General features: G+C 47.2%; 2 protein-coding genes across 9 annotated transcripts in view; one reads left to right on the plus strand and one right to left on the minus strand.

The window, feature by feature from the left end:
- HABP4 (hyaluronan binding protein 4) overlaps positions 1–11,714 on the plus strand; it is a 42,403-nt gene extending 30,689 nt beyond the window's left edge. For both annotated transcript variants that reach the window (XM_036074730.2, XM_036074731.2), the window contains exons 6-8: positions 5,494–5,665; positions 8,466–8,651; positions 10,133–11,714. In XM_036074730.2, the coding sequence (XP_035930623.1) occupies positions 5,494–5,665; positions 8,466–8,651; positions 10,133–10,189 (415 nt within the window). In that variant the 3' untranslated portion in view covers positions 10,190–11,714. The remainder of the gene's footprint in view (positions 1–5,493; positions 5,666–8,465; positions 8,652–10,132) is intronic.
- A 7,423-nt stretch (positions 11,715–19,137) lies between these two features.
- The window catches only part of CDC14B (cell division cycle 14B), a 108,691-nt gene continuing 104,892 nt past the window's right edge, over positions 19,138–22,936 (minus strand). For all 7 annotated transcript variants that reach the window (XM_036074720.2, XM_036074717.2, XM_078062145.1 and 4 more), the window contains one exon: positions 19,138–22,931. In XM_036074720.2, coding sequence (XP_035930613.1) covers positions 22,895–22,931 — 37 coding nt within the window. In that variant the 3' untranslated portion in view covers positions 19,138–22,894. The remainder of the gene's footprint in view (positions 22,932–22,936) is intronic.

Below are 22,936 nucleotides of genomic sequence, written 5' to 3' on the forward strand. Positions count from 1 at the left end.
TATTTGTTTCAGAGGTACAGGTCTGTGATTCATCAGTCTTACACAATTCACAGCACTCACCATAGCACATACCCTCCCCAATGTCTATCACCCAGCCACCCCATCCCTCCCACCCCCCACACTCCAGCAACCCTCATTTTGTTTCCTGAGATTAAGAATTCCTCATATCAGTGAGATCATATGATACATGTCTTTCTCTGATTGACTTATTTCACTTAGCATAATACCCTCTAGTTCCATCCACGTCATTGCAAATGGCAAGATTTCATTTTTTTTTTGATGGCTGCATAATATTCCATTGTATATATAGACCACATTTTCTTTATCCATTCATCTGTTGATGGACATCTTGGCTCTTTCCATAGTTTGGCTATTGTGGACGTTGCTGCTATAAACATTGGGGTGTAGGTGCCCCTTCAGTTCACTACATTTGTATCTTTGGGGTAAATACCGAGTAGTGCAATTGCTGGGTCATAGGGTAGCTCTATTTGTAACTTTTTGAGGAAACTCCATACTGTTTTCCAGAGTGGCTGCACCACCTTGCATTCCCACCAACAGTGTAGGAGGGTTCCCCTTTCTCCGCATCCTCGTCAACATCTGTCGTTTCCTGACTTGTTAATTTTAGCCATTCTGACTGGTGTGAGGTGGTATCTCATTGAGGTTTTGATTTGGATTTCCCTGATGCCAAGTGATGTTGAGCACTTTTTCGTGTGTCTGTTGGCCATTTGGATGTCTTCTTTGGAGAAATGTCTGTTCATGTCTTCTGCCCATTTCTTGATTGGATTATTCTTTGGGACACGCACACACTTTTTAGATAAAATATATTATGAGTTTATTCATTATTTCCATTTGAAATTTAAGACTACAAGTTTTTAGCAAAGCTTTCTTACATTTGTTTCTCTTTTACTTCCATGCTAAAAATCCCAGTTGTCAGTAACATCACTCATTTGCTACACACACAGGTAACAAACAACATTACCAACACTGTGTCCAATAATATGATTACTAAAAAGTTATATAGAGAGAAATGAGTAATCAAAGTCATATTAAAGACACTTTAAATAGTTTCTCCAGATGGTTATATCACCAACTTGATAAACATTAGGTTAATTTTATTAATTTTGCTCTCAAATTTTAGATTGAATTTTAATTTAAATCTATTTTATAATTATAAAACATTTGTGTTTCCAAAGTTCAATCTGATAAAACATTACACTTTCCAACTAGCTTCTATCTGTGTTTTCTCTGGCCTATATTATAATTTTTTAAAATAAAACCTATATGTATACAGGTTTCCCCTGCTATCCGAAAGTAGGGCATTCCTTTGAAACATTTCATAGGCCAAAATGGCATAAAACAAAGAAGTGATTACCATTAATTTATATTAAAAGTTTTTTGAGCATTCCTAGACCCAAAAATTAACTGCTTAGGCTCTTCTAATACTTTAGGACACATCTTGTTAACAGATGCACAAAATAAATTGAGATAAAGCACAGATGCTCCCAGACACGGTTCAAAGCTGTCAGCTTGATGCTGAGATATACTGAGTGTAGTTCCCAGGGAATGAGCTTGCTGAGGCTGTTCTTGCTGCGCAGGATACATACACTCTGCCGCACTGCACAATAAAAGCTGAATACTATTTTTCACTTTTTTGCCTTTTTTCATAAAAGCTAAAGTTCTCTTTGGAATTCTTTCAGTTTGCAGAAACTGGTACTGATGTGGACTTTTTTTTTTTTTAAGATTTTATTTATTCATTTATTAGAGAGAGAGAGGAGAGCACATGAGAGGGGGGAGGGTCAGAGGGAGAAGCGGACTCCATGCTGAGCAGGGAGCCCGATGCGGGACTCGATCCCGGAACTCCAGGATCATGACCTGAGCCGAATGGCAGTCGCTTAACCAACTGAGCCGCCCAGGTGCCCCTGATGTAGGCTTTTTGTAAAAGCTTAATGTGAACTTCCAGAAAGGGGGAGATACCTGATACATTTGTATGTCTCACTGTTTCTCAGGTGAATGCTAATGTACATTCCACTTTGCTTCTTCATGAACATATCCAGGAGATGCTCTATAGTAATATATAGAGATATTCTTCATTTCTTTTTAAGTGGTTTAATATTCATGTTTAATATCCATAATTTTTCTACCAAATTTCTCTCTAGACGAGTTTGGGTTATTTACAGTATTTTGCTATTACAGATTCTTAATGTCTTTTCATATTTTTGCATACATATATATAGGGATATTTTAATATTTTGCATTTTTCTAACATTTTATTATGAAAATTTTCCAACATAGCAAAGTTTAAAGAATTTTAAACACCTAATTTACCAATTAAACTGATATAAAACTTAAACAAGTTTTTTTTTTTTAAATTTTTTTTTTTTTAAGATTTTATTTATTTATTTGAGAGAGAGAATGAGAGACAGAGAGCACGAGAGGGACGAGGGTCAGAGGGAGAAGCAGACCCCCCGCTGAGCAGGGAGCCCGATGTGGGACTCGATCCCGGGACTCCAGGATCATGACCCGAGCCGAAGGCAGTCGCTTAACCAACTGAGCCACCCAGGCGCCCTAAAACTTAAACAAGTTTTATACATTGTGAAATGTATAAAAATAAGTGTACAATCATTGTTTTGACAAACTTGTGGAACCCAAACTCCACTATCAAAATATAGAATATTACCACCATGCCAGAAATTTCCCTCATGCTCCTTCAGAGGCAACCACTGCTCTGGTGTTTTTTCTACCATTTGCTTGATATTTTAAAGTTACTTTATAAATATGCCTGTTTTGGATGCTCTATGATTAGGTTTCTCTCCTGATTTCACTAATAGTTTTTGTATCATTAACCTATAACCTAGGACCGTAAGTTACATTAGCCCTTCTGTGAAGATATTATGGATTTGATTCCCTTCCCATTCATCACCTAATTTTTTTTTCTTTTAAACTTTATTGAGATATAATTCCCATACTATAAAATTCAGCCATTTAAACTGTACAATTCAATGGTTTGGGTTATATTATGTTACTAGTTTTTAAAAATTGTAAAACATATATAACATAAAAATCGCCATTTTAACCACTTGTGAGTGTACAGTTTAATGGTATTAATTACATTCACACCGTGTGCAACCATTACCACCATCCATCTCCAGAACATTTTCGTCATCACAAATAGAAACACTGTATCCATGAAATAATAAATCCCCCTAACTCCCTCCCCTTAACCACTGGTAACCTCTATTCTATATCTCTCTGAATTTGCCTGCTGTAGGTACCTCATATAAGTGGAATATAATATTTGTCCTTTTGGGCCTGGCTTATTTCACTTAGCATTATGTTTTCAGGTTCATCCATGCCATAGGATGTGTCAGTGCTTCATTTCTTTCTTTTTCATCTCTTTTCTTATTGGTGCTAAATACATATAACATAAAATTTACAATTTTAATAATTTTAAAGTGTACAACTAAGTGACATTTACTGCATTCACAGTGTTATGCAACTATCACTGTTACCTAGTTCCAGAACGTTTTTGTCACCCTATACCCATTAACCAGTCATTCCCTGGCCTCCCTGCCCCCAGTCCCTGGCTACCACACATCTGCTTTTTGTGTCTATGAATTTGCCTTTTCTGGATATTTCATATAAATGGAATCGTACATAAACTTTTTGTGCCTGGTTTATTTCGTTTGGCATAAGGTCTTCAAGGCTTATTCGTGTTGTAACATGTATCAGTACTTCATTTCTTCTTATAGCCAAATAATTTTCCATGGTATTAGATATATACCATATTTTGTCTCTCTGTTCATCAGTTGATGGACATTCAAGCTGTTTCCACTTTTTGGCTATTATGAATAATGCTGCTACAAACAGCATTGTCGAATTGCCACGGACATATGTTGTCTTTCTCTTGGGTGTATACCTAGGAGTGGTATTGCTAGGTCAGATGGTAACTCTAGACTACATTTTGAGGATTTGCCAGACTGTTTTCCAAAGTGGCCACACCATTTCATATTCCCACCAGCAATGTATGAATACGGTTCCAAGTTCTCCACATCCTCACCAACACCTGTTAAATGTCTTTTTTTATCCTAATCGTCCTACTGAGTATGGAATGGGTATAAGTCATTGTGGTTTTGATTTGCATTTCCCTGATGGCTAATGATATTGAGCATCTTATTGGCTATTTGTAGATCTTCTTTGGAAAAATGTCTATTCAGAGCCTTGCCTATTTTTCAGTTGGGTTATTTCTTCTCATTGAGTTGTAAGCGTCCTTTGTGGATTCAAGATGTAAGTCCCTTGGGTGCCTGGGTGGCTCAGTTGGTTAAGCGACTGCCTTCGGCTCAGGTCATGATCCTGGAGTCCCAGGATCGAGTCCCGCATCGGGCTCCCTCCTCGGCGGGGAGTCTGCTTCTCCCTCTGACCCTCCCCCCTCTCATGTGCTCTCTCTCTCTCTCAAATAAATAAATAAAATCTTTAAAAAAAAAAAAAAAAAAAAAAAAAAAAGATGTAAGTCCCTTATCAGATACATGATTTGCAAATATTTTCTACCATTCCATGGGTTGTCTTTTCACTTTCTTAATGGTGTCCTTTGCAGCACAAAAGTTTTCAGAAGTTTTGGTGATGTCCAGTTTATCTACTTTCTCTTTTGCTGCCTGTGCTTTTGGTGTCAGCACTGCCTAATCTAACCAAGAGCATGGAGGTTTATGCCTGTGTCGTCTTCTAGGGGTTTATATTTCTAACTCTTACATTTATGGTGTGAGGTAGGGGTCCAACTTCCTTCTTTTGCATATGGATATCCTGTTTTCCCAGCACCATTTGTTGAAAAGACTCTGCTCTCTCCTCTGAATTGTCTTTGGCACTGGCTTGAAAAAAATCAATTTATTGTAAATGTGAGGATTTATTTCTGGTCTCTGAATTCTAGTCCATTGATATATATATCCTCTGTTTTCTTTTAAAATCTCATGAATTTAAAGAGGATATTTACAAAACTATGTATTTGTAACCCACTGTTTTATAACTCTGTTCATGGTTGCCTATATATTTGTTCTGATGCAACAGCTTCTCCCTTTTCGTCTGCAGTTGTCTCATTTTGTGTATGATGCCATCTGGGAGGGGGCTGGCTGGAGGTGAAGTGTAATGTTAATGGGATGGTGATGTTCCCATTTTTCAAAGACAGTTTTGAAGCAGACAGGAAGTGGGGTGCCTGGCTTGCTCAGTCGGTGGGACGTGCGGCTCCCAATCTCAGGCGTCTGAGTAACAAGCCCCACATTGGGCATAGAGATTATTTTAAAAAAAAGAAAACAGACAGGAATTACCTTCAGTTGGCAGTGATGGCATAAAATGATTAAAATAAGGAAGCTTTATGGTTCAGAGATTGTCTTACCTTACGTAAATTTGAGATGCGGGACCATGAAAGTATGGTAAACGAATAGTAATGACTTTGTCTTTGAGGAAATAGACATTTTAGACCCATCAAAAACTTCTACTTCTTCATAGAGTTCCTGAGTTGGAGTTAGAAGAGGAAACTCAAGTTCAAGAGATGACCCTCGATGAATGGAAAAATCTTCAAGAACAGACCAGACCAAAGCCTGAGTTTAATATCCGGAAACCTGAGTCCACTGTCCCTTCCAAAGCGGTGGTGATACACAAGTCCAAGTATAGAGATGATGTAAGCATGACATTTTCTTCTCTAGAGGTAATCTTCTAGATTACCTCACTAGAAACCAAATGGACCCTTTCCACTTCTAGGGTGAAAACGGGACATTAGTAGTTGGCATGCTAGTTTCTACCTAGGAGTAATCAGATACGATATGTCCCTAATTTTATCTGGATCTCTATCTGTATTGTTCATAAGAAGAGCTGAAACTTGACCTATTGACACTTCATACAAAGCAGTTACGGTGACAGTGCATTTTCTGCTCAACCCAGAACTGTGCTTTGACTGTGCAAATACTGTATGATAATGGCATTTCATTTTTGTCTCAAAATAGAGGTACAGTGTTTCACAAACAATGCCATTTCACAGGATAACTGTGCATTCCATGATTAGAGTAGTTGCAGCTCAGACTCTTCATAAGAGCATTTAATTGGGAGTAGTGGACCATTTTAAACTGACCGGAATTCTGTGCTCTGTTAATTGCAGCAGCTCTGCCCCCCTCTGCTCTGAGGAGGAGCCCCCAAGAGCCAGGCGGCGCGCTCGGGATCACTCACAGTGTTCTTCCCTCCTGTCAGGCCCTTATTTCTCATAGTTTGTGTTCAGCCCGGGGAGGCCTCGGCTTTGGAAAGATCTCCCGCAGAGATTGTTTGGATGGTGAGCACGCCATTTAATCACAGTCCATTTACGTTCCTGAACTTAAGGGCACGCTGAAGCAGTCTCATTTTAAAATTTAGAATTGCCATCATTCAGTCGCAGCTGTTTATCCTGCTACACGTCTGTCTGTCGGTGATGGTGGTGAACAAACTCTTCCTTTCTGCCGGATACCATTCGTTGATTTTCCGTTAGAAACTTGGGACTTTTGTGCTATGTAGGATTGTCTGTGTTTCCATTTACACTTTGACTAGTTGTATTCTTTGAATGAATACTTTCATTAGAGGGTTGTTCATGATCCAGGATCCCCTCCCGCCTACCGTTTTGGGGAGTCCGATCTCCTAGATGCCTTACTAGTAAGTTTCGAGCTGTCCCACTAGAAGTGGCTTTTTCTACACCGGCAGCATTGGAGGCCAGAGCCTTATTTTATTCTCTTGGAAATCTCTGTGAGGTATTTCTACAAGTCCATCAGCTACCTGGGTTGGCTCTTTTCCTACTCACTTTTATTCTTTTTGGTTCTGGGGCATTGTAAATAAAGCTTTGCCTAAAACAAGTGTGCTGTCAGGATGTGAAATGTGCAGTTGACATGTTCGGTAAAAATAGAAGCTGTTTTTCCTGCATCCACACCAGATTCATCCTCCCTGGCTCCAGAGAGAGGTCTCTTGGAATATCTGAAGCAACTGGGTTAGCTGACTCATCCGGCTTGGTCTCAGGAAGGCACATGTCTTTGGTCCTTGTTAATCTTAGGGCACTGAAGGTTTTAGCCAGGAATTGTTCCGAAAGCAACAAAAGCCAAATCTTGGGGTTACTAGTTTACTTTCTGCTGGGCACCCTTAGAGATAGAGCACTGCGGTGACGCCTCATGTTCGCCGAGTCCAGAGCGACAGCAGCCTGTGACGTGCGCGGGGCCCCTTCAGAGCACGCTCGGCCCAGCCCCGAGGCACGGCCACCTGCGGGCTCTGCCCCGGAGCCGAGAGCCGAGAGCCTGCTGTTCGCAGAAGCACGCAGGGGGCTGTTATTTTGCCTCTTACTGGGTTTTTTTGTGTCTACCTTTTTACCAGAGTGCCAGTGCTCCTGAACTGTTCGTTCTTTCACCCTTTTAGCTTCAGCAGTCCATTTACCTAAGGTCTCTGCTTTATTTTAACGTGCAGCTTTGAAGGCAGTACGAGTGTTCAACATGGAATCTGTAATGAGCACGTGGCCAGAAGGGCTTGATACGTTCAGGGAAACTTGGTTCCATTTCCTGGACGAGTTATAGGAATAAAGTTTAGCATTATAGCGCTTCGGAGATTCTCATCTTAGACCACTGGCATATTTCCTGTAGATTTATATTTTATTCAAAAGTGAGAGGCTTGTTTTATCTATTATTAGGAATTGAAGCCAAATCAAATTTGGAACAAGATATATTTAATGTAGTTTTCTTTTAACAAGACACAGAACTTATTTTGACCTCTTAAAATGTCATTTCTCAAAGTATTTTGACCGAAATTGTTCTTAAAAAGCAGCTTGGGTTCTTCCTGCCGCGTCGGTGGTGATCCTCTGATAACCAGACTCTGTTGTTCTACTATTTCCCTGTATTTTGAGTCAGAATTGTTTATTGTAAATCATGCAGTTTTTAACATACGGTATTTGTACAGTCAGCACCCACACTGAAAAGAGTTTTTCCATCAAGTTCTATTCTAGGAAGGTGATATTTCCTTATTTATCAAAGTAGCATTTGTGAACAAATAGAAGACAGAAATTAAAACTTTTTTAATCTCAGCAAAATACATTTAGATGTGAAACATTTATATCGATTGCTGTTAGGCACGTCAAATCTTACATCTTAACCTGCCAAACTGATAGAAACTTGGTCCCACTTGAATTAATAGTGAGTTCAGAGATGTCTGGATGAAGGCCGTGAGTGTGAGAACACATGGCTGGGAAATGGGCAGATCCCCCCCGTGCTGGAACCAGAGCACCAGGTCGCCCCGTCTGCCTTGCCCTGCGGTCCAGTGCCGATGACACGCGGTTGGGGGGGCGCTGTCCCAGCATGATGCCGTGTCGGCTCCCCGGCGGCGTAGCTCTGGGCCGCTAAGCTGAGTGAGTGTCCATGGAGACGTGTGTGTGTGTGTGTGTGTGTGTGTGTGTGTGTGATGCTGAGATGCTGTAACTGTTTCAGATGGTAAAGGATGACTATGAAGATGATGCCCACGTTTTCCGGAAAGCAGCGAATGACATCACATCCCAGCTGGAGATTAATTTTGGTAACCTCCCTCGGCCTGGGCGCGGAGCCAGAGGTGGAACACGGGGAGGCCGGGGAAGGATCAGAAGGGCAGAGAACTACGGACCCAGAGCAGAAGTGGTGGTGAGTGTTTGTATTCTAGGTCTGGGGTGGTTTTCTCACAGGAAGTGAGAGGATGAGGATGCCCCAGGCTGTGCCGCTGGGAGGACCATCAGGGTCTGCTGTGCACGCCCCTGTCTAGTGTGGGTCTGACATCGAGGTGTTTGGAACAATGATGGCAGCAGCATGGACATAGTTGGGTACAGACCATTCAGTAGCCTTGGCCTCCACGGTCACCAGGGAGATCCACCGTCTGCTGTGAACGCCCGCTCAGAACCAGCGAAAAACTCACTCATCTGCTCAGACAAGGCCCCCGGGCTTGGGATCCAGTCAGATCACCTGATGGTTACTTACTGTGAGCTGACTGTATGCGCTGTGCCCTTATGGTGCTTTAGGGCAGACAGAACCTTCCCTAAGCCTTCAGGGCCTCCTTGTGACTTCCCCAGGCTCGCCTTCTCACCTCAAACCATTCTTCCCCACTTCTCAGCCAACACCGCTCTACCTCTAGTTCTTCAGACAAGCATGTTCCTGACCCCACAGGGCCTGGGCACCTGATAGTCCTTCTCCTACCCCTTTGCCTGCTCACCTAGAGTAATAGATCCTCTGACCTCGCTTCCTCACAGGAGTCTTCTTTGGGCACATTTCCTTCCAGACCAGTCCTGGAGCAAAGAATTTTATTTTTCTGTGAAGCATTATCTTCATTTGTAATTGTTTTCTCACCGGTGTGATCACTGACCAGTGTCTGCCGTCTCTCCAGTGGATGACAGAAACCGTGTCTGCTTTTGCTCATTATCGGTTTCCCTGTGCCTAGCACAGTGTAAGTGTGTAGTAGGGACTTCGTCAGTGTTTTCTGAACAAATCTATGCATCCTGTGCTCTTCCAGCTCAGACCTGCCCTCAGGCCCCCACCCCTTCACCGTCAAGTTGCTCTGTTTTGGGATCTTTGTTCTCTTTGCTCCTTCACTGAGGCTTATCTCTGGAAGAACCTTCTCTTCTGGAAAGCCCTACCTGACCGTGATGTGCGTTCTGCCCCCAGACTGCAGTGGGCGCCCCTCCTGTGGGCCGTTCACCGGCCATCTGTTGGCTGAAGATACCACACTGTGACCTCCTCAGGGCTTCTCCCCTAACCTCAGGGGCCCCCAGGGCAGGCAGGAACTGTCTCTAATCAACCTTGTATCTCCCTGTAGTAAACATTCCATATCATGTAGTGCCAGATACAAAAAGGGTCACTCGGTAAGGGTTTGTGGGAGGGAAGGAGAGAGGCGGGCACTGCTGGCCATCCTGCAGAGGGGACAGGAGCAGGTCTGAGAAGGGAGAGGCACCCTTCTGTGATACCCCCGTGTGTCTCCTCTTCGTACAGGGGGCCTGCCTCTCCCCAGGGTGTCTGGGCCGCACCCCCCATCAGCGCCTCCCCTGGGTGAGAGCGGGCACGGATTTCTCAGAGGGCTCTGCCCAAGTGGGAATGGGTAAAGTGACTGTTGGTTTCTAAACTTTTCTCTTCTTTAGACACAAGACGTTGCTCCCAACCCGGATGACCCTGAGGACTTTCCTGCTCTGGCTTGAGAGGGCCCTATTTCCTTAGCAACCTAAAACAGCATTGGCGTACCTATGAAGAGACTTTTCTTGCTGTGCGGAAGAGAGTCAGACTCTAAGAACAATAGATGTTGCTTTTTCCCGTGTAGTGTGAATTCGTTGCCCTTTTTCGGCCTGGGGGCTGTGGGATGGGGATTTCTCCAGACACCGAGCAGTAGCTCAGTCAGGGGCTTAGTCTGGCACTTTCCCAAGAAGCTGGAGAATGGCGATTATTTTTTTATTTAAGGAATTCCAAATGAAGTTCAGAAATAATGTTTAAAATGTATATATAGAGATTGTATTGAATCCTCCACAAAAACAGGGAGAGGAAAGATGTAAAATAGAATCTACTGAGACGCTTCGGACGTTGTACAGAATCGGAAGGCTGTGTTCTTTAGTGTTAGAGGAAATACACAGAACTCGGCCCGTTAACTTCGAGCAGTCACAGCCTCCTTCTCAGAGACGGAGGAAGGAAGATACAGCTGTGTTTACTGTTTACTTGTAAATGCTTCACTCTCCTGGAATTTCTTGAGTTCTGGTTTTCATTTAACCCACAATTTGAAGCAGCTCGTGTGCACAGCCACTGGCCACCACTCGTGGCAGAGAATTCGGGAAAGTACTGGTTTGTTTTTAATGGTGATTTAAACTACCTCGTGGTTTCCGTGTGTACGTACACACACATACACACATGCTTAGTGTAAGTGTGCTTATTTAGGGCTTGGGTGGTTTTTAGGATGAGTATTAAGCATATGATTGTTAAAACCATGTTATTTAACCCATCAATCAAGTGAAAGGGGTCCAGGCAAAAGAGTATTGCGACTCACCACCATATGCTTTTCCCCCTCAAAACTAGCATCTGGACTCAGCGCCTGTGTACAGATACCCAATGTCCTTGTCCCGGCAAGACTTGTAAATAACTAGTATTTATTGAACACCGCGTGCGGTTTTTCTCACTCAGCCCCTACACCAGTTTGAGTTCCTATTTCTTGCCTGTGGTGAATGTTTGGGGTTCGGGGCTACCTCAGAGGCTCAGCCACCCGCTGAGTCCTGCCCTGCCCAGCAGAGCGAGCCCTGCAGGAGCCATGCTCGGCCGCGCGCCCGGGCCGGGGACTGGGGCCCATGCTGTAACCGCTGGGGGCAGCTGGGGTGATGCTCTCCCCATGTTACCGCAGAAACTCAAGATAACGTTTGCCTGTTGTCACCCCGTTAACATGCTTGTGTTGGAATCTGAACCTGGTCCCAGGATCTGTGCTTTTCCCCCGCTTTGCTATGCTGTTTAAGATGGCTCTGAACTTGAACCCAAGTGTAAATAGAGGTTGGTAGTCCCTCCTAACTGTGTATAGAAAGCTGAATCCTTTTGGTCACTCCCAGGTCAAGAGAAAAGAACGTGGAAAAAGACCCAGTAGAAGGAAACCAGCTGCACCGCCCCCCAACCATGTGATAGCCAGTTAAGGAGCTTTGCTGTGGATGACTGCCGACCCTTGGTCCCATTATTAAATTGATGTCTGAATACTAAGATCTATTAATTGATTGTTTTGTTCCCTCTCCCTGGAAAGGACACAACGAGTGGGACTGCCCTGATCTAGGTCTCAGGAGAGTGCATGTCAGGCTCAGCCCTCACGATCAGCTGGTACAGCGTGAGCCTGTGTCATTCCTCAGCAGGCTTGATGCTGTTGTGTGAAGTCACTGCCCATCTTGGCTTTGAAGATTGGCAAAACAGAGGTCCCTGGTGTTGTAAATAGTGCCTGAAAAGCCCGTAGCGCTGGATTTAATGTGGTACTTGCAAACACTGCATCCTTCCCAGACATACTGAAGATTCTTGGGTGCTGTGGTCGGCAACAGTTTTGGGGGGCGGGGTACTGTTTCTGAGCCTGTGGAAGACTGTTTGCTCACCAGGACTCTCTCTTACGAATTGGTGGGGCAGATGGATGGCGGGTTTTGGTCATGTGGTTGTCCACAGTCCAGTGTCCCAGAGAAGACAGAGCAGAAGCAAAGAGCAGGGGAAATCCCTAACATTCGTAGGGAAAAGTCAGAGTGGGCGGGAGGACTGTGCTCGCACCTACAAACAAGGGAAGGCCTTCCTGATCAAAGTTCCCCTACCACACTCCTGAGATGCTTGGGTGTAGACGTATCATGAGGTGGGGCATGTTTCTAGCCAGCAAATTAACCCCACAAAAGGAAACTAGTCCGTCAGGCCCTAAGACTCTTGGAAGGCAGAGGTCAAGTATGTTTGAAATCCAAGGTCAGGTGTGCCAGCCCCAAGGCCGACTTGGAGCTGCTCACGGTTGGATCTCAGGCAGCCGGGGAAGCAGCTGAAGATGGGGTGCGGGGAGTAGTCACATACCCTGGAGCTGGGCGAGCTTCACAGAGTGCTGTCACCCCTGAAGGGAGGGGGGCGGTCCCTGGCCTCGACGGGACGAAAACCCCAGCTGCTCCTCTGGCAAGGTCTGGGAATCGCCCCAGGAAGGTTAAAATGGTGCCCTGGATGGTTTTACCGTCCGGCCAGGCTACTACATCTTTAGCCTCATGTTGCTGCTGAGCATTTGATGTTTTCATCCCATGCGAGGCAGGCCCGTCCAGGGCCCGAGAGGCCGTGAGGGGCACCCCCTCCCCGCCTAGTGCTGGTCACTAGTTCAGGGCTTCTCCTCTCTCCACTCGCTCCTCCAGGCCATCCAGCTACTTCAGAGGTGAAGGCATTGTGTTTCTTCTGAGACCATGCCGTGTGGTGTTGGAAAGTCCTATGGAGCAGTTGGACGTGGCTCTCAGAAGCGGGGAAAGGTCAGCCCTCAGAAACAGGAAGTGGCCTCTCCTGAGCCATTCCTGGGCCGTTCAGGAGAGAGCCACGCTGCCAGCGGCAGGTGGGGCTGCCCTCCGCAGCATGGCACCACCCAGCCAGCTAAGCACAGCTTCCTTTCACCGCCGCTGCCTCTCCGAGGGGCACGGTCTGCGGAACCCGCCTCTCGGGGTGCTGACACTGGCCTGCAGTCAGGCCCCCGGGCGGCCGGCGCCACCACCCGTTACATGCCCCGCCCGCGTGCGGCTTCGCTGGGCTCCGTCCCACAGGCTCTGTCTTTATGTGGTAAAGGGAGTGAGGAAGGGAAAAAGCAGGTATTTTAAAAACATCTTTATTGTAGGGGCACCTGGCTGCCTCAGTACAGCGGGCGACTCTTGATCTCGGGGTTGTGAGTTCGAGACCCACGTTGGGTGTGGAGATTACTTAAAAATAAAATCTTAGGGGGGGCGCCTGGGTGGCTCAGGTGGTTGGGCGACTGCCTTCAGCTCGGGTTGTGATCCCGGAGTCCTGGGTTCAAGTCCCGCATCGGGCTCTGGGCTGGGCGGGGAGCCTGCTTCTTCTGACCCTCTCCTCTCTCATGCCGTTTTTCTCTCTCTCTCTCAAATAAAATAAAATCTTTAAAAAAATAAAAAAAATCTTAGGGAAAAGAAATCTTTATTGTAAAACAATACGGATAAATGTGCAAAACCTCCTTGTAAGCACCACCCAAGTCAAGAAACGGACATAGCCTCCCCTCCCTCTGAAATGAGCCACTGTCCCGACTTGGTCCCAAGAGTCACCCCTAACATTAAGGCTTTGTGCTTCACTTGGATGTCTTATAAATCTGCAGGACCCCCTCCCGTCCTTGTTGCAGAACCTGGTGACCTGAGGGGATGGGGGGCTTGAGTGGCCGTTGTGGGCCGTCTTGCAACGGTCCCGCATCTCACAGCAGGGAACAGGGAAGGACGGTCTTCTCGGTCCCTACCTACCACTGGGGCAGGCCTGGGATGAGGGGACGAGGCAGGCACAGGATTCAGTCCTCATGCCCAGTGTTCCTTGCACGCTCCTGAAATTCCTGCTTCAATCACCAGTCCCTAGGGCAAAGCTCCTAGGAGAGGGACAGGGGAAAGGCCAGAGGTCATGTTCCTCGGCAGGGGACCAACGGAGCCACCGCGTGCTGTGTGATGGGCGAGGCGCCAGCCAGGGCGGGCTACACGGCCACCGCCCACAGCAGCATGAGGCGTTCTCCTGAAGACACGCTGGGATTAGAAGTGTCCTCAGAAAGCTTTATCAGGCCTCCTGCACGGGTGGAGATGGCAAGGCTTGAGAGGCCACGAGATTAGGTTCAAGGTCACCGGGGAGGCGCTGGTGGAAAGGAACAGAGCCTGGCTCTTGCGGGGGCCTCACGGAGCAGGGGGTTCCTGTGCCGGGCCCGGGCCCAGGCCCAGGCCGCTGCTGCCCGGCTCCCAGCGCTCCAGAAAGCCTTCTCCTCGGCCACGCGGTGTCCCGTGGCTCAGGGCGGTGATGGAGTTTCCCCAACCAAAGCAAAATGTGACTTTGCAAAAACGTGGCCCCATTTGAGGGCCGACTAGGGAGCGCAGAGTCATCTGTAAGTGGGGGTGCCTGTCATACGCGATTGTAGCGGTGCCGATGCACGTTAGTCTCCCCGGAGCTCCCGTGGTTCTCTCATGGTCTCAGAAAATGAGGTAAGAGCTTCCCTCGGGAACAGCCATCCCGCCGGGGTCACGGAGAACACCTGCCCCCACGTGTGTGCTGCCCGACCGGGGAAGCTCGCCCACCCCGATGGCACACGCACACAACCACGTCAGTGGCCCTGGTCCGCACTTGGCCTGTCTAGAGCTGGCAGCACCTGGGCCACAGGCAGGAAACCGCCGAAGTACCTGCGGTAAGTCCTACGCTCTCGGCAACGCAAAACGCTCCGCGCTGGCCCGTTCCGTGGTGAGGCAGAGCCCGGTGGCCGTGAGCGGGGCCCCCGGAGCAGTTTTCGGGAAGAGGGAAAGCAGGGTGGGCAGAAGGGGGCAGGAGAAACGAGGAGGCCGCTCGGCCTGGCGAGGGCCGTGGTGACCGGCCGGGGCCCGGGAACCAGGGTGGAAGGACACCCCTCGGGCATTTTCACCAAGGCTCTGCAGATGCCCGGAGTGGGGCTTGGAGGGACTGGCGCGGAGGGTCGCACTGCACCTGAGCGAGCAGCGCTCCTGCGGCGGGAGGGTGCACCGCCGTGAGGCCCCACGGGGCCTAGCTCTGAACTCAAACACTCTGGGTAGTCACTGTTCTGGGGAGACAGACCAGCTTCCATCAGGTAAGTCACTGCGGCCCCTAGTGTAAGAAAGGTCCAAGAGACACTATTTACTGGGGGCTTGGGATTGAACTGCGCCCAGAGAGGGGGGCCAATCTGGCCCCTTCCCATCCCGGCCGTCCGTCCAGGTCACCCACTGGCAGGCCCAGCTCTAGCCCCGGCCTGAAACCTCGATACCCAGTGGAGGAAGCGGACACACACTCTTGCGAGGCTGAGGCACACGCTCGAAGAAACAGGCTGGAACTGCAGGTGGAGAGAATTTCCGTTGGTGAGCACTGTGCTGTCCGGGAGAGATCCTCTTGGGAGGTCTAGTCCTGGCGAATCCCAAGCCAGATTAAAAGCCGGTCTAGAAAGGTTCCAGCTCGAGACAGCCAACTATCACTGGAAAAGGGAGGAGATGGACAGAGTTGTATTTATGACCCCGGAACCTGTCTTAGGGGCTCACTGGGGGTGGCAAGGACTAGTTTAATAAGCCAGCTAGAGAAGAGACTCCACAGTGCATGCCCTGAACTCTCCAGGTAACTGCAAGGCAAACTGGGGTTGGCCGGAGCAGACCCACCCTGAACAAGAGGGGTCCAGGGTGGCGATCAAGGCCCTGCCCTGTCCTGTCCTGTCCTGTCCTGAGAACCTGCCAGCCACTGGCCTGCCTGCAGTGCTCCCGCATGGTGTCCGGCCCGGTCACAACAGACCCCTCGCTCTCAGGGATGGAGACAGTCTCTCGGTGGCTGCCACACGGCAGGGGATAAGCCAGGGCCAGGCAGGAAGGCGGTTCGCGCGCCGTCTCAAGCCCCCCCCCCCCCCCCAGTCTGTCTCACAAATCCTCATGAGCCCCATTCCTGAGGACTGAGCCCCCTGCCGCCTCCTCGATAAGTGAAGCCGTTCCTCCGGCGCCTTCTTCTGCCCACGGGGGCTCGGGCCAGAGCAGAACAGGGCGTAAGCGCAGCCGCTCCTGTTCCCACGACACTGCCCAGGGAAGCTCATCGGCAGCTCCCAGCTGGGGGCAGCGCCGCCTCCTGAAGGCAGCTGAAAATGTGCCAGGGTGTCTGGGCTATCCAATGGCTGCGAATATGACTGGCATTTAGTGGGTGCGGATGCCAGACTGGCTGCATTCTCCGGAGAGTCCTACGCAAGAACTGTCCCGCCTGAAAAGGCATCTTGTTTTATACGAAGAAACACACCCATGATGAGAAGGAACCATTGTCTTTCTCCAATTAAAAGAATGCACAAACCATACTACCTCCTCCAGTCTTTCCTTTCCCACCCAAAGCCTCTCCCCGCTTAAAAACAGGACACGTGGCCAGTGTGAGAATCCGAGGGGCCAAGGCCAGTCCCTGGTGATGGCAGCCGACATGGGGTCTGGCCCTGCGGGCGGAGAGGCCTCCTTACCTGGGCATTTCAGTGTGGATGGAGCACCCGTCATCCAGGAGCATGTCAAAGCCACGCAGACTTGCTGGCAAAGAGATGAGACACAGTTAGAGAGACAAGGCCAGGCCGCGTGCGCGGCTCCGCGTCCCTACAGGGCCTGGGCCAGCACCCCCGGTGAAGAAGCGAGGGGTGTCTGCGGAGGCTCTCGGAAGGGTCCATTTGTCCCCCCGATAAGCGGAGAAAAATAGTGAGACTGTGATAGGCACATACTGTGCCGACTACTTAGAAGACAAAAGGCCCCAAATCCAAGCAATGGGGCAGGAACATGTGGATGTGCCCCGGGACCGCCAGCACTGAGCCCAGTGTCCCACTCGTCATTAGCTACCTGGGCAGGGCCTGCGACTGCTGCTAAGGGAGGGAATAGAGCGGGCGCGCCGGTCACAGACCTTAGGGAGAGCATAAGGCAGTATGCTTTTCTTATTAAACAATATATGTATGGCTCTTGGTACATGCCAGGCACTTGTTCTAATTAACAAATATTAACCCATTTAATCCTCATACGACCGTCATCCTGGCCCAGATGACACAGCTAATAAGCAGCAAACGTTTGCACCCAGCCTGGGTCCAGAATCCATGCTCTGAACCATTATACCAAGCTGCTTTTTGACAGAGCGTACAGCAACAAAAGCTTTAAATTTCTGCACATTCTCAAGCCAGTAGAAATGGCTTTGGGAAGAATTTATCCTAAGGAAATCGGCAGCACCACCCAGGAAGAATTGCAGGGGAGAACGTGTAGGCAGCGCTGTGCTAGCAAAAGGCGAGCGGTGACCCCCGTGGGCACCAGGGAGACGGACTGCTGAGGTGGGGTGTTCCACGTCCCGCTCGTGGGGACCCCCCCCTCCCGCCGCTTCGCAAGCACCACCACCGCACTCAGACACACGGGGAGGGAAAGGAAGCAGTCAACGGATGGGATGCTCTGTGCCGGCACTAGGACCTGTGATAAGGCACCAAAAATACCAGACATGGGGGATCCGAATCGATCACAATCTTTCGTTAGCTAATTACCTACAGAAAATTACCTTAAATGTATGAAAAAAATTAATTTATTGAAAGCTATGTGCCAGCATCGTTTTGCTTTGCATGGATTATCTCATTTCACTCTCATACCAATTGTTAAGATAGGAATTGCTCTTCTTCCCATTTTACTTAAGAAACAGAAGCAGAGGGGTTTAGCAAATCGTCTGTGTGATACGTGCCACCAGACAGTTTGTTGACCACAGAGGAGAGCGAGAATCTGCAGGGCCTGGGTCTCCGTGGCTCATCGCCCACACTGCATGGCCCTGGAAGCTGTGACTTGGGGTTTCACTGCGAGTCTTACAGGGGCCAAGCCTGCCCCCTTCACAGCACTGCGGACTTTGGACAGCCTGGCCCGTGCCAATCAGCCGAGCTTCGGCTGTCGGCAGGAGGGCGCACAACCCAGTGTTGGCCTCAGGGCAGACCACGGAGGGGCAGGTAGATACTGCGGCTTTCAGCAGAGGACAGAGCCTGCGAGTCTCACACTGGGGGGTTGGGGGGGTGGGGGGGTAGCAGTGCCTGGTGGGTGTTTGGATGGGGAGGCGGAAGGCAGGTCCCTGTGGTTTGTCCTTTGAAAACCTGTACCCTAGCATGAATCAAAGCTGTGTTCTTTGGGGAACGGGACAGCACTCCTAACAGAACAAGCTCCTCCATCCCAGACACAACCTCTGCGTGATGGTGTGGGCATCAGGTCGTCAGGGTCCAGGCCAGCAAGAGACAGGCGGAGGGGAGGTAGGCAGACGGCTTTGTGATGGCGTCCAGGCTTGGACATCAGAATGGGGGTGCCTTAGTGTTGGTCCTGCCCCTTGCTTAGCTCTTTGATCCTGACCTTGGCAGGGAACGTGAGGGGAGTACAGTCTACAACCCACAAGACTCCAAGGGGCCTGATTTTTGTGTGTCTTATCCTCAGAAAGTTCTCCAGTCAAACCTTTGCATAACTTGAGCTAGTGGTGGGTGTGTCTAGGAGGACTTCGTAACAGGAGCCCTTTACTATCTCATCTGAAGGAAGGTGTATCCCCCAAGTTAAGATGAAGCCCTAACCCCTAGTGCCTCAGAATGTGACTGTACTTGGAGACGGGCCTTTTAAGAGGTGATTAGTTAAAATGAGGCCATTAGGACGGACCCTACTCCAATCTAGACTAGTGTCATAGGGAAAGGAGAGGAGGACAGACAGAAGGACACCAGGGACTAGAGTGCACAGAGAAAAGCCCAAGGGCAGAGGCATCATCAGGAGACACCAACCCTACCAACACCTTGAGCTTGGACTTCCAGCCGCAGAAGTGGAAGAAAATACATCGTTTCAGCTACCCAGTCTAGCAAACTAATACAGAAGGTTATATACAATTTATATTTTGACCACTGCCTACCATGATTCAGAATGGTAAGTGAATACAATAAACCAAAAGGCTGTTTGGTTAATACTTTTAATTATATGATTATAATTATACAATTTTCACTATTTAATATTTTGTATAAAACCAGTTACAATACACAAGATTTTCAAACTCAACAATACATATCAAACTACATAGATATGCAAAGTTTACAGGCCATTATGAAGCTTTATCTTAAAAATACCTTCAGGAAAATAAACATTCATTCAACCAGTTCTCTTGGCTTTTATAAAATATGATTAGAAATATACATTTTAATAAAAAAATCAAGACAATGATTGATCAAATACTGATTAATCAGTTACATTTTAAAACTTTTAATAATCTGTACATGAGTGCAGGTTAGATAAAAGTCTGCAAATTATTAATATAAAACTGCAGTACTATAATCAGATGAACTTATCTGCTGCTGACAGTTAATTCTACTGGGCAGTTAAGGAGGTAATTTCCTACACAGTATAGGTGAATTGTCCAGTCTTTTAAACGTATCTGTAGTATTTCCACTTAGCGACACGAGGAATACTCAGACTGAGGAGAAATGGAAAAGCAGCAGCTAGCCTTACCAGGACAGTTTTAGCAGGAGAGAACTATTAAAGAATTAAAATAGGTTTTTAAAGTTGTCTTTGATGAGCACTGCTTTCCAAAATGCAATAATTACTTTTAAAAATGTATGAAGAGAAACAGTTAAGCTACTTTTAGAACAAATATCAAAAGAGCGCATTGCTCATTTGTCATGAATGGCGGTGATTCAAGCAAAGGAAAGCCTCCAGGAGCTCTTGACGCAACACCACCCAGAACGCCTGTGGTCCGCGGGGCGCGCCGAACCGGCCATCAGGCTCCAAAGGCAAGCACATTCGCCTCAGGAGAACACTTGGGAACTCCTCTAAAAAATGTCTGGGCCCAAGAAAAGAGGTAGAAGTCACCCCTGTGAGAGGGGAGGAGGGACGAGAGGGAGTGGGTGGGTGACAGGCTAATGGGGCCAAGGTTAGAACAGAAGAGCAGCGTGCCGCCTAGAAGTGGCTACTCGGACAAGGAAGGCTGCTTGTTTCAGTGAGGCACTGCTCAGGTCTTAACCCTCTGCACCGACAGCTAAGAGAGGGTCTAGTTTTTCTTCAGCATTACAAAACAGAAGTCTGTCTATACTTCTAGATACCCAGCTTTGCGGACACCCTTCCTCTGGACTGTCTCTGACTTTGGACGTGAGTCCCCCAAAAGCTTCGAGAACACCTAAAAATATTCACTTCTAATTTTAATCCCAATGGAAACCGTCTCGGTGTCCTTTCAAAGCTATTTAAGGCTCTTAAGTTTAAAGGAATCTCTCCATCTGACGTGCCCTATTTCATATTCCATAGCAACAGGGTCTCTCTTGGACAAGGAAGTTAGAATCTCAGAAGATTCTGGGTGTGGTGAAGTTTCCGTTGGGGAAAAAAAGAGTCCACTCTTATTCATAGCAGGAAGAGCTTTCCATCAGTCAGACCCAGAGACTTCCTGGATTCTACATGTGCCCCCAGGAAATTGACTGGTGTGCTATCAAATCCACCTGAAACGCACCATCCCAACTCCCTGGTGCGGTCCACGGAACGCTTCTTTATCAAATCACTAGTTTCCTATGACTCATTTCAGTGGGCCTGTTAAACACGAAGATTTTTTAGAAAGAGCCACAGTAATAGCAATGCTAGCTGGAAACTTGAGCAGCCAACACAAGAAGGCAATTTGTAAAATAAAAAGTACTGTGGTTAACACTGAAGCTCAGATTTTTCACTCTTGGCCAAGACACCAAATGGCTTATTCACTGTGAGGGAGACAGCACATTTAACTTGTTCTGATGTAATAAAAAGCCAAACCAGGGACAGTTCAGATGGAAGTTTGATTTTCATAACTACCTGGATGATTTATGCAGGAGATGGCCTTTAAAATTGTCAAGGGAAGAAGAATTGCCCTGAGAATTCAATGTTTTATGCAAGGGCACAGTCTGAATACTCAGTATTGTCTCCTAGACAGCAGATAGAATGTTTCTTCTCCCACCCAGAGCTTAGTGAAGAGGGGTCTTCCCGTCGGGGAAGTGGGTCTTTGTATGTCTTCACTTCCAGGGATAGAAAACCACCTTTTTTTCTGCGATCTAGTCCCCAGTGTTTAAAAGCCGGCACGACCCACCCCTGTTATACCTGACGGGGAAGAGCGCTTGTCTGACCAAGATGGTGGCACCTGCCATCTCCACCAGTCAACCTTCTAATTTACTCCGAGAGAGTAAATATCAAAATGGAGCCATGGCCTTCCAGTAACTTTAACTGGAATTCTGCATTAGCAGACTTTAGTCTGTTTATTCCAACCTCTTCTTACCACTCATAGTTTTGTTAAAAAGGCAGCTTTTTAAAATGGAATTGCCTGCTCACCTGGTTCATTCATCTTGTAATGTGAAGGCATTTGCCTTCTCTAGCCTTTCCATATTGTACCCGTTCTCCAAACCAGGATAGGCAAAAATTGGTTAACAATAACTAAAACCATTCACTTCTTATTAATGGAGGTAACCAAAGTGACTGCAAAATATTCTTATATTTTGGGCCCCCCCCTTTTTTTTGTTTTAGCAGCAAATAAATTGGTTTTTTTTGTGATTGCTTTATATCACAGACTCTGCTGTGTTTCTGTAGGGTGAAGGGGTGAAGGCACTCTGCAAAGAGTTAGTTGTATTCCCTAACCAAAGGCAACAGTGAGTCTCTTATTTACAAACAACTGAAATCCAGATGCGAATAACTGTCACTGAAATCAAAGGGTGTGTGAATGGTCTTAGGCTGATTACATAAAAAAAAGAAATCCACAATGCTACAGAGAAAGACACTAATAAAGCAGTACCTTTTTTTTTTAAAGCCCCCATTATTTGGGATGGCTATTTCCAAGGGAAACACCAACAGTGTTTTGTTTTGTTTTTTTTAAAATCATGTGTGGAAGGAAATAGGATTTTAATTTGTATGACCAGGCAACCAAACAGTGGGCAGCCTCGGCATCCTCCAGTCCCTCAGTGACACGAAGAGGAATGACTTCCCACAATCTTCCAACTCTGCAGCCAGCTTCCCCTCCTGAGTCTTCTAGAGCTACCACTCTTATTGTCTTACCAGTTTAGGTTGCCAAAGTACCACTTTGTATCACAACATCCAACAGTCTTCAAACAGGGTTTTCACAGGTTCTTGTTAATAAAGCACTCTTTGGTGGAAGACAAGCAGCTTGGGTACTTAACAGAGTTACTGTTACAACAACGTTACAAATATTAAAGTGAAGATGGTTAAACCAAATAGTATCAAATTACAGAGAGTACCATTTCAGTAATGCCTGTTTTCTCTTTATAAATTTCGACACAGGGTGAACAGAAAATAAATACGTAAAAAACCTCCATCAGATCCTCACTTCCTCTGAAGGCCAGCAGCTAGAATGATTGCCATCACAGGGACACACGTGCACCACACCGGCGAGTCAGCTCTCCCGACACCAGACGGCTTTCATATTTACACCTGAGACTAAACTTACAACGGCTTTTTTGTCGTTAAACTTGAGACGTTTCTACCAAAGGAGAGCCGGGCCTTCTTCAAGTCACTGCTTGTGCCCAAACTCATGTAGTTATTTAAACTCCAGTGGACATTGTCTTCATTGAATCAACTTCTTAGGTGGAAAGCAGCTAAGGCTTTTGCAATTTTGTTTTGTTTCCAAATAAATTTGTGCTAAGTCCTGCTGTAGTTTTCTGTTCCTAGAGTCTTCCTTCAGTTCTGGTCACAGGTTTTTACTTAACGCAAGACTGTTTTAGTCCTTGAAATGGAGGGACTACA

This window comes from Halichoerus grypus, chromosome 14, assembly GCF_964656455.1.
Source record: "Halichoerus grypus chromosome 14, mHalGry1.hap1.1, whole genome shotgun sequence".
Taxonomy (NCBI): domain Eukaryota; kingdom Metazoa; phylum Chordata; class Mammalia; order Carnivora; family Phocidae; genus Halichoerus; species Halichoerus grypus.